The sequence below is a fragment of the Arachis hypogaea genome, chromosome 20 (assembly GCF_003086295.3).
Source record: "Arachis hypogaea cultivar Tifrunner chromosome 20, arahy.Tifrunner.gnm2.J5K5, whole genome shotgun sequence".
In the NCBI taxonomy this organism is placed as follows: domain Eukaryota; kingdom Viridiplantae; phylum Streptophyta; class Magnoliopsida; order Fabales; family Fabaceae; genus Arachis; species Arachis hypogaea.
The window spans coordinates 25,886,715-25,904,666 of record NC_092055.1 but is presented as its reverse complement, the minus strand read 5'-3'; the positions used below and the strand labels follow the sequence as shown (position 1 = coordinate 25,904,666).

The 17,952-nt window shown below is 34.6% G+C and overlaps 1 protein-coding gene and 1 pseudogene across 3 annotated transcripts; one reads left to right on the top strand and one right to left on the bottom strand.

The window, feature by feature from the left end:
* Positions 1-965: 965 nt before the first annotated feature.
* LOC112782671 (uncharacterized) lies at positions 966-6,486 on the bottom strand. 3 transcript variants are annotated; one of them, XM_025825170.3, is made up of 4 exons: positions 5,926-6,486; positions 5,150-5,407; positions 4,963-5,051; positions 966-4,402 (listed from the first exon to the last, which is right to left on the bottom strand). In XM_025825170.3, exon 4 carries the CDS (start codon positions 4,183-4,185, stop codon positions 1,606-1,608), a length of 2,580 nt encoding a protein of 859 aa, XP_025680955.1. In that variant the 5' UTR covers positions 4,186-4,402; positions 4,963-5,051; positions 5,150-5,407; positions 5,926-6,486; the 3' UTR covers positions 966-1,605. The 3 variants fall into 3 exon arrangements, with proteins under 3 accessions (XP_025680955.1, XP_025680956.1, XP_072085427.1); XM_025825171.3 differs by having other exon boundaries at positions 5,150-5,401; positions 5,926-6,417; XM_072229326.1 differs by lacking the exons at positions 5,150-5,407; positions 5,926-6,486 and having other exon boundaries at positions 4,963-5,099.
* Positions 6,487-6,734: 248 nt separating this feature from the next.
* Positions 6,735-7,446, top strand: LOC112785647 (secoisolariciresinol dehydrogenase-like; annotated as a pseudogene).
* The last annotated feature ends 10,506 nt before the right edge of the window (positions 7,447-17,952 follow it).

Genomic DNA, 17,952 nt, shown 5'->3' with positions numbered 1-17,952 from the left:
GACAATATTTAATGGACATATAACATTGTTAAATTAAAAATAAATAATACCACTATAATCTAATTTATTATGTGTCATATTTTTATTATTATTTTATATGTATTATTCAATTAAATAAATAATATAATAAATTTACTTATTAAATTTAAAGATTTATTATTATTATTATTATTATTATTATTATTATTGTTATTATTATTATATATTCAGTCTAGTTATATATCCAAGCGTTTTTGCTAATTAGATCCAATTAAGTTGACTCAAATTCAACGAAAAATTTATTCACAGAAGTTATCAGTTGGTTGAAATTAAATAATTGTGAATTATTATTAGATTATATCTTGGAGTATTTAATTATTTAATTTGGTTAAGGACTTTGTTACTGTGAAAGGCTTCTTGATTGTTAAATGTTAATTTGAGTTTATGTTTAATGGTTAATCAATATAGAAATAGGTGTTGTTGGAAAGAAAAAATTGTCCACAAGATTCAGTATGATAGCTACCCAAAGCGTCCCTTGGTGACGCCAACAAGATTGACTTCTAAAGATGATTCTTCTTTCGACTTAACTAGTAACTAATATTATAGCAGTGAATTTCAGCTAACAAGTATTGGATTGGTCAAACAAACTCACTCGAACAAAACATAAACCAAAAGAGGCGAAAACAACTTCAGATCTTGTTGCAAATGCTCGTTTGTTCTTGGTTACCTGATTATCCATTTCTTGACTCCAAAGTTCCCAATCCATAACAAGGTTCCCAAAACATAACAAGCTGCAAATTATAGATTGAAAACTATACTTTTAGCTTAAAAGTTTTAATAAAGTTAACACTTAAGAATAAAGTTGAAGGATAATTTTACTTTCAGCTATATATATTTAGACAGAATATTATTTATTTATGAAATTATATTGCAGCCAACTAGCTATGAATGATTAGTCTGTACTAATGTAATAAATTTGATAAATGTTTGTCATAATATCGTGTGGGGGTATATATATATAATTCACCAAATATGAATTCAGTAGGAATTATACATGTTGTAATAAAGTTTCGAGGAAAAATCAGAATCATGGCTGTTAAGGAGCAAAAGTTAACATACAGAATTACAGATACAGCAATGTATTTAATTGCTGCTTGTTCCACGTCTTCTTGCAAATAACCCTCTTTGAAGAATTCACTCTTATGCAGAAATTGCTAAGCTCATCATCGGATTCTGAATTGAGTTCCGACGGCACCTTGAATATAGTAGCGGATCAATCCATATCAGAGTCATTAGCAGGTGCTATGAGCACTTTATAGTCCAATGAGCAATGACACATCCAGAAAAAAGCATCATTGTAATAGAAACCAAAATTATATAACACATCTAGCATTCCTTAACAAAAAGAATGAAACTCTACATTCAACCCCATGGGGCTATTATGAACCTGAAATCATCTGCAAATAGGAATTTTGACTTGGATTGAAACTGATGCATCAGCACATGGTTGTAGATGTGTAGTATTAAGACTGGTGCTTATAACTCGTCAAAATTTAAGCATCAGGGAAGAATTTGCTTAAGATCTACCAGAAGAGCTTGATCCAGAAGCAACAGCAGTGTATGGATTCAAGAAATCCCTTCTTCTGCCATCTTCTCTCTCAATTTAGAGGCTTCATTAAGATCACCAATTCTACAGTAACCACCGATTAGTATGTTATAGGTAACAGCATTAGGAACTAAGCCCTTGCGATGAAGTTTAGCAAAAAGTCTATGCGCTCGACCCATATTTCCTAATTTGCACAAACCATTTATTAGTGCATTGTATGTAGTGATATTTGGAATAATCCCTCTTCCCAGCATCTCATCCCTTAAGTTGAAAGCATCATCCACATTGCCAGCCATGGAATAAGCATGAATTAAGGTGCAGTATGTGAAATTATCAGGAAGAAAGCCTCTAGATGACCATGTTGACAAAAAACTTCTTGCTTCCTCAACCTTCCCAGATTTACAAAGCCCTGCAATAGCTATGTTGTACATAATGTTATTTGGAAGAGAATTACACATATCACTTTTATCAAGGGAATCGACAATTTTCCGAGCTTCTTGACTTATGATGTCATTTTCAACAAACTTATCAGAACAATTATGAATTGTAAGAAGATCAAAATCCACCATTTTGTCCAGAATCACAGTTGCTTCGTTGATTCTGTCAAACTTATAAAGGCTGCTAACAATTTTGCTACAGATCACCAAATTAGGCGTGAAACCCATTTCAATCATCTCAGAATATAAATTAAAAGCTTTATCTAGCTTCCCCTCGTCACACCATCCAGAAATTAGGCTTCCATAGGTAACAGCATTTGGTGATAATCCAATTGTTTGCATCTCAACAAGGAGATTAGCGACATCGTTAGACTTCTTAGACTTAAAAAGTCCATCAATAAGGGAATTGTACATTTCGATGGACGGAGAAATTGCTTGTCTTTCCATTACAGCTTTAATTCTAAATGCTTCAAGAATATTACCACTTTTACAATAGCCATCACTCAGGGTCCTATATGTTATTTCATCTGGTAAACATCCAAGTTCCTCCATCCTAATTAAAATAGCCACTGCTTCAACCATTTTCCCCATCTTACATAATCCATTAATCATCGTATTGAATGCAACTGTGCTTTTAGTGAATCCCCTGCCTAAAATTTCTTTCCACACCCTCATAGACCTCTCCAAGTCTCTCATTTTGAGAAAGCAATCAAGAAGTGTACAGTAGCTGACCTCATTGGGAGCCACACCTCTTTGTATCATTGAATTCCAAAGGCACAAAGCATCGTCATATAAACCCACACGAACCAATCCCTTCAGAACAGTATTGTAGGTCACAACCGATGCACTAATACCTTCACGCAACATCTCTTCACAGAACATAAATGCTTTACTTATTTCCCCTTCTCTGCAGTATCCATCTAACAATGTATTATAGCTATAAGAATCTGGCCTCAAATTCCAACATGACATATTCCTGAACACTTCCTCAGCTTTGCAAACCTGGCTGTGCTTACAATACCCATTAATCAAAGAATTACAGACAAAAATATTCATTTTCAATCCAGCCCTCAACATCTCATCTCGAATCCTAACAGCATCATCCATTTTTCCCACCTGACAATACCCATCCACAAGAACACCGTAAACACGTTCATCCACAACCAGCATCTCATCCTCCTCCACATCACGAAGCACCCTTTCTGCTTCTTCCAACCTAAATTTCTTACAATAACCTTTCATCAACAATGTACAAGAAACCACATTCCTCAAAATCCCTTTTTCCAACATCAAACCAATCACCCTTTCAGCACCTTCTACATCCCCCACATTAACATACCCATTAACTAAAGCATTGTAGGTCACAACATTAGTCTCAAATCCCATCCTTTCCATCTTCTCCACAAACTCTACAGCCCGATCAAGCTTTCCCTCGCAACAATGCGCATTCACAACAATACTACACATGTACACATCTGGCACAATCCCCATCCTCTCAATCTGCTCGAAAACCATCAAAGCAATGCTTCCTTCATTGGTACTAACCAACTTGCCCAGCAAGAAATTGCAGGACCTCAAACTCGGGGTCCTACCCAACCTTCCCATTTCATCAAACACATGGAGTGCAGCCTTAGTCATCCCTTTCTCCGTAAAAACCTTAAGAATCATGTCAAAAACCACAGGCGAAAACCTAAATTCCCGGTAAACGGCAACTATCTCATCCCAAACTGCGAACGTCCAGTAATTGTTCTTGCAATATAGAGATACAAGCTTGTGCAGAAATGACCGCGTTTCGGGGTACATTCTGGCTCGGGCAAGAATATGGGCAATGAGACAGTAGGACTTGAAGTGAGGGCCATAGGTCTGGTGGTTGTCGGCAATTTGGAAGAATTCGAGGCAGGCAGAGGGGTGGAGGCGTAGGCGGCGGAGGAGGGCATCAGTGAGGTGGTCGGAGAATTGGAATGAGAGGCGGGAGAGGGCGTGGGGGCGGCCGAGGAGGAGGAGGTGGGAAATGCGGTCAAGGAGCTCTGGGTAGGGGAGGTTGTATTCTTCTCGAAGCTTCCATTGAAGTTGGGAAGTGTGGTGAATGGATCTGTGGCGAGGAAGTGGAAACAGAAGAAGACAATGTCGATGGAGAATGGGTTTAGAGAGGAAAGAAAACATTGATTGGGGAGAGATGCTAACATAGCTGCTTTGGATCAATTTGGTTACCGATGGACAGCCTGCAGTTGCTATCTACTAAAATATAAAGTTATGTAGCAAGAAGGAGATGAAGGTGAAGTGTCAAGCTGAGACAAAAAGGGTGCAGCACATGCAGGCAGGCAGTGATTACATCGGACTTTCACACTTTTTCCACTGCTGCAAATTTGAAAAAGTGAACCTGCACATTAATAAGAAATTAGCTGAGTTACAGTCAAGAGAAGTTATTAGTGAATAATGTTAAAATTCGAAGAGAAATTTACTTTATATAAGTAGAGTTGAGAGTTGAAATTCTCATTATTCTCTTGCAATTTGTCTAATTTCATATGTTTAGCTCGGCTAGTTTTTTTTTTTTTTTTTTTTTTTTCAGGATAGGAAGATGGCCAAATTCAGGCTATTCAAAGGAGGCAAACGGGCAAAGTTGTAGCTTCATTCGAGGAGAGCAAGGTTCTTGTCTCTTTTTGCTCCCTCTCTTTCCTTCATTCTTCTCCTTTATCCTCTCTCTCTCTCTCAATATATGTAGAAGCTATAGTTATATGCAGAGCTAAGTAGAACTATCAAGTTCAATCACATATATAAACCAGTCTTTAACTAAACATTTCAAACTGACACAAAAACCAAAATTATATGGAAACTAAGGTTAACAAAGTTCTAGTTTCTTTTGGTCCATCACTTCCCTTCATTCTTCTCTTCTAGCCTCCTCTCAATTTAAACTTCAAATAAAAAGGTAGAAAACTTTACCTTAACAGAATATTGAGCCAGGTTGAAGGGGCACAGACAGAAGGGAAGCAGAAATAGTCCAAAATCCCTGAACAAGAAGAAGAATATCTCTGGAGGCAGAAAATTAACAGCAGCATCAAGAACAAATAACAAATCAGATTTGACATAGAGATGAGAAACAAGCAACAAGAACAGGAAATTAAATTACTTGAACAGTTGAAGTCACTGAAGGAAACTAGCAGCAACTGCAGAGATCACAGGTGAGATTTCTTCTTCTCAATGCGAAATGGAACTGATACTGAAAAATTTTCCCCTAATGCCAGAGGGAGCAGTCCAATCGTAATTCCAGCACAGAGGACGGTAAGAGTCGAGGGGACGAGAAACTAGCTGGCGAGGATGGTGAGCAGCTGGAAGCGGCCCTCGAGGATGAGTGTTGAGGGGAGGCGCGAGGGGAATGAGACTGAAACTGAAAGGAGGATTGTTAAGGTTGAAAAGAGATAAAATTCACTTAGAAAACATATAGCAAGCAGCAATCAAATTCTAGAACTAAAGCATAATCACCAGGCAATACTAATAATACAAATATTTAAGTAACATACAAATAACACAAAATATTATAACATGGTCTAAAGTCTTATACATCCTAAACACAAAACATTAACTTATAACCAGAACAAATCAACCATATAATTCAGCAACAGAGAAATCAACCATGGTAATGCTAATAAATTAGATCAATATAATCAGAACAAATCAACCACATGATCAGAACAATAAAGCATTATCCTATAATCAGGACAAATTTTAAAAATTAGAAAAGATTAAGAATCAGAACAAATCAAGCATTAGCTTAAAAATTAGAACAAATTAAAATTTATAATCAGACCTTAATTTAAAAAATTATCTGTGGTGGTGGCGTGACTGAGCTTAATTATAATCAGACCTAAATTAAAATAAAATAAAAAACTGAAAATAACAGTTTACCTGAGATGAGCTTGAGAACAGGGGAAGGGGCAGCTGAGCTGAGGTGGCGGAGGGGCTGGCGGCGGGGTGACTGAGCTTCGGACTGAGTCGCGAGCAGCACGGAGAGGAGAGGAGAGCAGCGCGAGAAGAAGAAGTCGACCAGTGCAGCGCCGGCACGGAGAAGAAGATTGATTGAGGCTGGTGATGGTGGCTGAGCAGGGGGCACGAAGAAGGGATTGAGACTCAGAGAGGGCTGAGAGTAACTCGGTACGTATGTTTAGGGCCTTTTTCGTTTTTGTCAAGCTTGTTTTCGGAAATGAACAAATCGGCCCAAAATCCATGGATGAGTCCAACAATGTACTACACAATATATAAATTACATCTAACAGAAAAAAAATATATCAATTACAAATCTTTGAAGCCGGAATCCAGCACGGTTAGAATTCATGAGCCAGTATGGTGTCATGGTGTGCACTTAAACCACCTATAACACTAGAACCTAAAATTTCCTTTTCCTCTTATCTTGAATCAAATCTCTATATATGCACACATGATGCATCAAAACTATAATAATCAGTTTACAAGAGTGGTGTGAGAAAAGTATAATTCTTATTGCATTTTGTCAAGGTTAAGTACGTGTGTTAGTTGGATTGGGCTAGATCTTTGGTTGCATTGGTTTCTGAAAATGTAAAATTACTAAAAAAAATAAGAGAGTAAAATGAACTACTTTGTTAGTTTAGCCATCCGTTTAAATAAGGGTCGGGAGTTCAAATTTCTAGCAATCCATTCAGTTTACAATTTATGCAAACTTGAAGGAAATGTGGCTTTGATTACTGGTAGGGGTAGGGGCATCGGTGAGTGCCAACATTCGAGACCAACAAGGACTCACTTTCCAAGATGACATAGGAGTTAAATTCGCAACCTATGTACATTGTGATGTAGCAAAAGAAGATGATGTTAAAAATGCAGTTAACATAGCAATAATCAAAGTATTAAAATCTAGACATAATTGTGAACAACGCTGCAGCAATAGATGATGCTAACCCTAGCATTCTTGACAATGATGTGGCAGATTTTCAGCGCGTTTTTAGTGTCAACATTACGGGGCCTTTTTTGGGAATCAAGTATGCAGCTAGAGTGATGATCCCAACCAAAAAGGGTAGTATTGTAAACATAAGGACTGTAAGTTCAAGAGTTGGAGAGGCTGCAACTCATGCGAATACAAGTTCCAAACATGGCTTAATTGGACTCACAAAGAATGCAGCTGCTGAGCTTTGAAATTTTGGCATAATAGTGAATTGTTTGTCACCTTACTCCGTTGCTAACAGTGCTGGAATTAGAGGGTTCTTTAAACTTGATGATGAAGGGTGTTCAAATGTTTATTCGAATTTTAAAGGTGTTCATTTGATGGAAGAAGATGTAGCACAAACTGCACTCTATTTGGCTAGTGATGAGTCCAAGTACATCAATGGTCATAATCTAGCTATTGATGGTGGTTTTACTACTATTAATCTAATGTTCGGTTTGTTTTCACAATCTTAATTAAGTTTTAACACTTTAAACTTTTATATATGTCCTATTTTGTTTACTAATTTATTAGTCTTGCTCTCAATGATGTGTAATAGTATTGTACTGTTTTCTGTATAATAATACAACAATGCTAGGAAATCAAGAGGGTACCAGCCAAAAATCAGCCAAATGCTTTTGGGTGAATCCAAAATCTCTACGTGAATGATGCTTATATTAGGCATTAAGATGTTTCTTCTTTTACTAAGTATCAGAATGTTTCTTTTTCATACTAAATGGATGTTCTTTTATATATTTTATAAATTTTTTTATATACTAAGAATCGGGATTGTTGGAAGTTCCGTGATCCCCGCCTCTATTTCTCCAACGTATCATTCAGAATTTTAATTTGGGGTGAGAAGTAATTAATATCAAATATTATAAATTAAAAATAAATAAAATTAGTTAAATATAATTATAAATTAGTTAAGTTGTTTACTTTTTGACTGATCACCTCTTAGTTTCATATACTTTTCCATAATAAAATAAAGCGAAGATTTCTTGGGTACTAATTAAGAGGTTTTTATTTTTTCTCCCCCTTCTCCGTAACCTTCATAAATCATAATAAGTGACATATCAACAAACTTGAAGGAGAGATAGGGTTTGTTGACTTTTTTAAATATAAAAAAATAATTTTAAACAATAAAAAATTCATGTTACTAATATTTATTTACCAAAAAATATTTATTTTTGTTAGAAAATATTTTTTATAAACGAAGACTAAATTCTTAAAGTGGTTTTTTAGATTTATAGTTTTTATTATTTTAATTCATCAAATTGAAGTACTACAAATTAAAGTACTGCTCTGATTTGTCTCGCTGGACACAAGTCTAAACGACGTCGTTTTGTTTTAGCGCTTAGACAAGGCAAAATTGAAAAGACGAAGAAAAGTTTTTATGATGTGCAAACCGTGTTATCTTTTCTTATTCTCCAAAATGACTTGTTTTTGTATTGTTTAAGTGCCAAAATGAAACAATATCATTCGATCATGTGTTTAACGTGACAAATCAGAGCTAACTGAATATTCTGTTTGTTGATTCAAAACCAGAAAGGGTTTAGAAACTAATATGATGCCTAAAACTAGATTTCGAAGATCAATATAATAAATTTTAATTTAAGTGACTAAAATAGTGAAAGTCGTAAATCTTAAAGATTACTATAAAAATTTAAGCTACAAACGACTGTTAAAATGGATAAAACTCATCGGATCAATTTATTTATGCTTTAAATAGATAGATTTCTCTCTCTCTCAAGTTATTAAAAACAAAATATTAAATAGCTTCAATGCAATTAGTTAAAAAAAGAAGGGGTTAAATATGTTGTAAAACAACTAAATAAATAAGGAAGATGTAAATATAAAATAGAGAAATATAAACTTGTTCTTATCTCACTATAATATAAGTAGTTACTATAATATAAGTAGTTTATCTATTTACTAATATTATAAATATTGTAATTTGAAATTACAGAGAAATAAAAGAGAGAGAGAGTTTATTAACAGTGTATAAAGAAAAGAATATTATAGTAAAAGAGAGAGAGAAGGAAATATTTTATTGTTCTTGTCTATTCCTTCTACATCAGGTCATGCCTATTTATAGGCGTACAAAAGCATTGATATTTGGTTTCATTAATTTCATTTCATATTGAGAAACTAAGTTCTCATTCTGAGAATAGTGAACCGCCCATTAAATGGGCATCCACATCACAAGGCTTATCTTAACACTCCCCCTTGGACGACCATTTAGGAATATGCCTCGTTAAAACCTTACTAAAGAAAACCCAATGGAAAAAAACTTTAGTGAAGGAAAAAGAGTACAAAATCCTTTGTAATGGGGACTGCCTCATTAAAAACCTTGTCAACAAAAACCCAATGGGAAAAAACCTGACCAAGGAAAAAAAAGAGTACAGTCTCCTTCTCTTGTCAACATCATTTATTGTCTCGAAATCGACGCATCCCAATCCCATGTACCAATCTTTCAAAGGAGGATTTTGGGAGTGACTTTGTGAATAAATCTGTCAGATTGTCACTTGAGTGGATCTGTTGGACATCAATTATCCCTTGATTTTGAAGATCATGAGTGAATAAGAATTTGGGAGAAATATGCTTTGTTCTATCACCTTTGATGTATCCGCCTTTAAGTTGAGCAATGCATAATGTATTATCTTCAAACAGGACAGTTGGAGCTATCTTATGATCAATCAATCCACATGATGACAGAATATATTGAATCAGACTCCTGAGCCAAAAACACTCGCGACTAGCTTCATGAATCGCCAGTATTTCAGCATGATTAGAGGAGGTTGATGCTATCGTCTGTTTCGTGGACCTCCATGATATAACTGTACCACCATATGTGAACAGGTATCCTGTTTGAGATCTCCCTTTATGTGGATCAGACAAGTAGTCAGCATCTGCATAACCAACTAATTGTGACTTGGATCCATAAGGATAAAACATTCCCATATCAACCGTTTCATGAAGATATCAAAAGATTTGCTTAATTCCGCTCCAATGTCTTTTGGTTGGAGAGGAACTATACCTTGCTAGTAAGTTCACAGTAAATGATATATCGGGTCGTGTATTATTAGCAAGATACATTAGCGCTCTAATGACACTAAGATATGGTACTTCTTGACCAAGGATATCTTCATTTTCTTCTTTAGGACGGACTTGATCCTTCTCCACATCCAAAGATCTTACGATCATTGGGGTACTCAAGGGATGTGACTTATCCATATAAAATTTTTTCAAGATCTTTTCTGTGTATGTTGTTTGATGAATAAAGATCTCATTTTTTATATGCTCGATCTGCAGGCCGAGACAAAATTTAGTCCTTCCAAGATCTTTCATCTCAAACTCTTCTTTTAGCGTTTTTATAATTGTTGGAATCTCTTCAGGAGTCCCAATGATATTTAAATCATCAACATACACAGCAATTATAATGAATCCAGATGCAGTTTTCTTTATGAAAACACACGGACATATTTCATCATTCTTGAATCTGTTTTTGGCCAAATACTCAGTAAGACGATTATACCACATTCGTCCAGATTGCTTTAGGCCGTATAAAGATCTTTGCAATTTGACTGAGTATAACCCTTGTGAATATTCATTGGATGGTTTAGATATCTTTAGTCCTTCAGGGACTTTCATATAGATATCCCGATCTAATGAGCCATATAAATAGGCTGTTACCACATCCATTAAATGCATATGCAGTTTATGATATGCAGATAAACTGACCAAATAATGCAATGTTATTGCATCCACTACAGGGGAATACGTTTCTTCATAATCTATACCGGGCCTTTGTGAAAATTCTTGTGCCACAAGTCAAGCTTTATAGCGCACAAATTCATTTTTCTCATTTCGTTTTCTCACAAATACCCATCGGTATCCAACAGGTTTTACATCTTCAGGTGTACAGACTACAGGTCCAAAGACTTCACGTTTTGCAAGTGAGTCTAATTCAGCCTTCATGGCTTCTTCCCATTTTGGCCAATCATTTCTTTGTCGACATTCTTCGACTGATCTTGGCTCAAGATCCTTACTTTCATGCATGATATTTAATGCCACATTATATGCAAATATTTCATTGACAATTGTCTTATTTCGGTCTCATTTCTCTCCTGTAAAGACATAATTTATTGAGATCTTGTCATTTTCACAATTTTCAGGTACCTAAACTTCTTCTGGCGTTAAAACTATATCAGAATTTTGGACAACTGCAGGTGTCTCTACTATGTCTTTCTCAACAGGAATAGTATTTACCTCTTTTCTCTTTCGAGAATTTTTATCTTTAGAACCGACAGGCCTGCCACGCTTCTGGCATGAATTTGCTTCAGTGGCTACTTGTCCTATTGGGACATCAATTCGAATTGGGGCATTTTCCGCAGGTATATAAGATTTGGTTATCCTCTTTGTATCGGAAAATGCATCCGTCAATTTATTTGCTATTCTTTGCAAATGTATAATCTTTTGAACTTCTAGTTCACATTACCCTGATCGAGGATCTAAATGCATCAAGGATGATTCATTCCAATTAAGTTCCTTTTCAGGAAGCTTATTCTCTCCCCCCTAATGTTGGAAATTTTGATTCATCAAAATGACAATCCACAAACCAAGCTTTAAATACATCTCTAGTTTGTATCTCAAGATACCTCACTATAGAGGGAGAATCATATCCAACATATATCTCCAATTTTCTTTGGGGTCCCATTTTGGTTTGATTAGGTGGTGCAATGGGAATATATATCGCACACCCAAATATTCTTAAATGGGAGACATTTGGCTGCTGGCCAAAAGCTAATTGCATAGGAGAGAACTGATGGTAACTCGTTGGCCTCAAACGAATAAGTGCTGCGGCATGTAAAACAGCATGCCCCCAAACCGAGGTTGGGAGATTTGTTCTCATAAGCAAGGGTCTAGTAATTAATTGGAGGTGCTTAATAAGTGATTCTGCTAACCCATTTTGTGTGTGAACATAAGCTACTGGATGTTCAACACTTATTTCATTAGCTATACAATAAGCATCAAAAGCTTGGGAAGTAAATTCACCAGCATTATCCAGACGAATTGCTTTGATTGGATTTTCTGGAAATTGTGCTTTTAATCGAATAATTTGAGCCAGTAATCTCGCAAACGCCAGGTTGCGAGAAGATAATAAGCACATATGTGACCATCTCGAAGATGCGTCTATCAGGACCATAAAATATCTAAAAGATCCACATGGTGGATGAATAGGTCCACATATATCACCTTGAATCCTTTCTAGGAATTCAGGGGACTCAAATCCAATCTTTACTAGTGATGGCCTTAAAATTAACTTTCCCTGAGAACATGCAGCACAACAAAATTCACTAGTTTAAGAATCTTCTGGTTCTTTAGTGAATTTCCATGGGAGTTTTCAATAATTCTCCTCATCATGGTTGTTTCCGGATGACCCAATCGGTCGTGCCAAGTTATGAATTCATTTGGGCTAGTAAACTTCTGGTTTACAGTGGCATGTGATTCAATTGCACTAATCTTGGTATAATATAACCCAGATGAAAGTGAGGGAAACTTTTCTAATATAACATTTTTATTTGAATCATGAGTTATGATACATAAGTACTCATGACTTCCCTCATTCATAGTCTCAATATGATATCCATTTTGACGAATATCTTTAAAGCTCAACAAGTTTCTTCGAGACTTGGTAGACAATAGTGCATTATTTATTATGAATTTTGTTCCTCCGGAAAACAAAATTATAGCTCTTCCGGAGCCTTCAATCACATTATCTGAGCCGATAATAGTATTAACACATTCTTCTTTTGGCACAAGATGGGTAAAATATATATCACTTTTGAGAATAGTGTGCGAACTTGCACTATTCGCAAGGCATACATCTTCATTATATATCCTTGCCATTCTCTTCAAAGACAAATAATAATAAAATGAGTAGTATGCACAGCTAAATTGAATACTTGATCAGAATTATTTTTCTAAGAAATACTGCATATAAAAATAATGTCATATACTAAAATTTTATTTTAAAACATGACACATTTAATGATTTCAAAATTCATAAACATTAATATTTTATATACATCATATTTGAAACTTAAATACATAGAAAATAAAACTTAATAATAAGTTCTTTACATTATTTATTTACATGAATACTTAACAATCTCACACATTAAACTATTCCATCATTTATCAAATGACCAATATTCCTTCAGGATCCTCAAAGAAATCAGATACATCATAATGAGTGGTGGAATTTTCAGCATCATTTGAAACGAAATTCGATTCTTTTCCCTTGTCGTCCTTTTTCAAAGATGCCTGGTAAAGATCGACTAGGTGCCTTGGGGTACGACAGGTACGTGACCAATGGCCCTTTCCACCACAACGGAAATACTTATCCTTTGTTGATTTATTCTACCCGATATTTCTTTCTTTATCCCACTTCTGGTGAGATCCTCTCTTTTGAATATAATTCCTCTTCCTTCCATAATTTTTCTTGTTATTAAAACCTTGCCATTTACCTCTTCTGGGGTAATTTGCCACATTTACTTCAAGAAATGGGACGGCGCCAGCTGGGCGCGCTTCATGATTTTTCAAGAGCAACTCATTGTTGCGTTCAGCAATAAGAAGGCAAGAAATTAACTCAGAATATTTTTTAAACCCTTTTTCTCGATACTGCTGCTGTAGGAGCACATTCGAGGTATGGAAGGTTGAGAAAGTTTTCTCCAACATATCATGATCAGTTATCTTTTCCCCACATAATTTCATTCGTGAGGTGATTCGAAACATTGCAGAATTATATTCATTTATAGATTTAAAATCTTGTAGACACAAGTGCGTCCATTCATATCGGGCTTGAGGAAGTATCGCCGTTTTTTGATGATTGTACTTTTCTTCAAGGTCTTTCCAAAGATCTGTAGGATCTTTTAATGTGAGATATTCATTTTTCAATTCTTCATCAAGATGGCGATGAAGAAAAATCATGGCTTTAGCTTTATCCTTCTGGGATGCATTATTTTCAGCCTTAATGGTATCCCCAAGATCCATTGAATCAAGATGGATTTCAGCATCTAGTATCCATGATAAATAATTGTTTCCAGATATATCAAGAGCATTGAATTCAAGATGAGAGAGTTTCGACATAATGAAAATTTGTTACCTGAGTCTTCTTAAAAATTTGATCAGAGTCTCGTGCTGATAACGTGTTGTAAAATAACTAAATAAATAAGGAAGATGTAAATATAAAATAGAGAAATATAAACTTGCTCTTATCTCACTATAATATAAGTAGTTACTATAATATAAGTAGTTTATCTATTTATTAATATTATAAATATTGTAGTTTGAAATTACAGAGAAATAAAAGAGAGAGTTTATTAACAGTGTATAAAGAGAAGAATATTATAGTAAAAGAGAGAGAAGAAAATATTTTATTGTTCTTGTCTATTCCTTCTATACCTATTTATAGGCGTACAAAAGCATTGATATTTGATTTTATTAATTTCATTTCATATTGAGAAACTAAGTTCTCATCCTGGGAATAGTGAACTGCCCATTAAATGAGCATCCACATCACAAGGCTTATCTTAACAAAATAGACTAGTCTACACAATAAATAAATAGTTCGTTTAATATTTTATTTTTTATAATTTTTATTTGCGGAAATTAATCCAACTCAATTTCTTGCAAGACAAGGAATTTCATCACTTCAACTATAAACGGCATTAAGTAGTTTTCGACTATTTCTTTTTTCTCCAAAATTGGGTTTTTGAACAACAATAAACGGATACTTCATGTAACTCGTTTGCTGTCACTAAATGGATCGGGTTTTAATTAGAGGCCCAAAACTATTTATAATAAGACAAACACATTTCGTTTAGGCGAACTGAACCTAAACAGATGTGAACAAACCCAATTGACAGCTCTATTTTTAAGTCTTAACTAAATATTTACCAAACTGAAAAAAAAATTTATTAAAATACTTGATGCAACTTAGATATTCAATTTTATTTTATAGATACCTATTGCCCATAAGTGAATTTATGTTTCTTCTTTTTCTTTTTTCTATTTTTCTCTTTTAAATTAGACCCATTGATGGTTAAAGTGAATGCATGTTTCTTTAAAATTAGATCAATTGATAACCATGATTCATCTTAACTCTTGTTAACAATGCAGTATAAAAAGTTATAATAATAATAAAAAAAAACTCTCTTTCTTAAAATAATTTCTATTTGTAACTTTTGATACTACTAAATAAAATAGACATTTAGTAATAAATATATTTTTTTAATAAACTCAACTTTTGACAAAAGATTTTTTTTTTATTCCTTCTAATAACATCAGAAACAATAATGAAATTGGCCTGAGTCATGTTGACAAATTTTTACCATAATAATTATATAAATTATATACACCCATATATATAATTTTTCATGAACATAAGCGTATATAGTTATAATTTTTTAAGAGGGTAATTTTTATTATCAATCATATATTTTAGCGCAACTAAAAATTAATAAATAATCCTAGTAAAAATTATTTATGTCTTACTAAATTATTTATTCGAGCAACATTTTATTTAATATGTATCCAATTCTTTCATTTTAAAAAGTGTCTTTGTTATAAATTATACTTATCAAAATTTAAAAGTAAAAAATTACATTATAACTTCAAATAATTTACATTCATTATTGTTTTTAGTTATTTTTAAGAGGATAATTGGGGATCGAAAATAATACTTATTTGCTATAAAATTGTCAAAGTATCCCTAAGTATATATTCAATTAGGTGGTATTTGTTTTAAAACTAGAATTAGAACTAGAAAATTAAAATTTAATATTGTATTTGATAGCTAGAGACTCATATTAAAATTTTAACCTATTCAATATTTTTAGAAAGTGAAAATATCATAAATTAAAATTTTTGTGGATGAAAATTAAAATTTTAACAAAATTCTGTATACTTTATTTCAAGCATAATCTAAAAAGTTAATTAAGTCTCAATTTTTTTGTCTCTATCTTTGTCTCATGCAACCTTGGATGTAGATAATTTGGTTCAATCCGCCTGACTCAAGCCTAATAATACTGGGCCAATTTTAGTTTGGTTTTATTGGACTGAAGTCAGATCCGATATTTAAAAATGGATCCGAGTTAACTATCCAATAGGATTTGGTCCAAGTATTGGATCGCCCGACCGGATGAAAAATTAAAAGAATATGCTGTATGCATTAGGTCATGCACTGTCACAACGTCCGTGTGAGACTGTCCCTTCCCCAACAAGTGCAGAAGATGCTGTTCAGGGTCTACTACCTTCACTCACTCGCCCAATCTTTCTCGCGGGTTCAGTCTCCTCTCTTTTTTGTGCTTTACCAGTCACTCCCATCACCACGAGTCCACCACGCAGCAGCCACAACAACCCAATCTTCTTCCCCTCAGCGATTCTCATTTACATGTCCATGACCATTTACATAAGTTTCAACCTAACAACCCTCCTTTCAGTTTCAGTCTCATTCCCCTCGTGCTTCCCCTTACCACTCATCCTCGCCGAATCAGCTGGTTTCTCGTCCCCTCGACTCTCCGCGTCCCCTGTGCCGGAATAACGATTGGACTGCTCCCCCTATCATGAGGGGAAAATTCTTCACTATCAATTCCATCTCGCATTGAGAAGAAGAAATCTTGCTGGCGGTCTCTGCTATCGTTGCTAGTTTCCTTCGGTGACTTCAACTGTTCAAAGTAATTTAATTTTCTGTTCTTGTTGCTCGTTTCTCATCTCGATGTCAAATCTAATTTGTTATTTGTTCTTCTTCTTATTGCTTGGTTCAAGGATTTTGGACTCTTTCTGCTTCCCTTCTCTCTGTTGCCCTTCACCTTGGCTCATCATTCTGTTAAGGTAAAGTTTTCTACCTTTTTTATTTGATGATTTTCTTATTTGTTACCTATATTATTAGGCTGAAAAATGAGAAGTTTGAATTGAGAGGCTAAAATAGAAGAATGAAGAGAAGTGAGGGATCCAAGAGAAACTACAACCTTATTCATTTAACTTAATATCCATATAATTTTTGTTTTTGGGTGAAATGTTTAGTTAAAGATTGGCTTCTATATTTGATTGAAATTGATAGTTCTACTTAGCTCTCCATATATATATATATATATATATATATATATATAGAGAGAGAGAGAGAGAGAGAGAGAAAAAGAGAGAGAGGCAAAAATCTTGTTCTCCTTGAGTGAAGCCTCAACTTTGCTGGTTTCCCTCCTTTGAATAGCTTGAATTTTGCCATCTTCTTATCCTGAAAGCTAGAAAAAAAAAAAAAAGGCATAGCAGAGCTTAACATATGAAATTAGACAAATTGGAAGAGAATAATGAGAATTTCAACTCTCAATTCTACTTATATAAAATAAATTTCTCTGTGAATTTTAATATTATTGTCTAATGTTTTAATATATCAAACTTCTCTTGAATGTAACTCAGCTAATTATTATTAATGTGCAGGCAGGTTCACTTTTTCAAATTTGCAGCAGAGAAGAAAGTGTGGAAGTCCGACGTAAACACTAACTGCCTGCATGTGCTGCACCCTTTTTGTCTCAGCCTGACACCTCACCTTCATCTCCTTCTTGCTACTTAAATTTATATTTTAATAGATAGCCATTGCAGGCAGTCCATCAGTAACAAATTGACCCAAAGCAACTATGTTAACATCTCTCCCCAATCAATGTTTTATTCCCTCTCTATACCCATTCTCCATCGACATTGCCTTCTTCTCTTTCCACTTCCTCACCACAGTCCTTAACTCCAATGGAAGTTTCGAGAAGAATACAACCTCCACCACTCCGAGTTCCTTGATCGCATTTCCTGCCTCCTCCTCCTCCTCCGTCACCCCCACAACCTCTCCCGCCTCTCATTCCAATTCTCCGACCACCTCAACAACGCCTTCCTTTGCCGCCTCCGCCTCCACCCTTCTGCCTACCTCG

What these genes read in the sequence shown, in the direction of transcription:
- LOC112782671 (XM_025825170.3), bottom strand. Translation starts at nt 4,185, where the DNA reads ATGTTTTCTTTCCTCTCTAAACCCATTCTCCATCGACATTGTCTTCTT.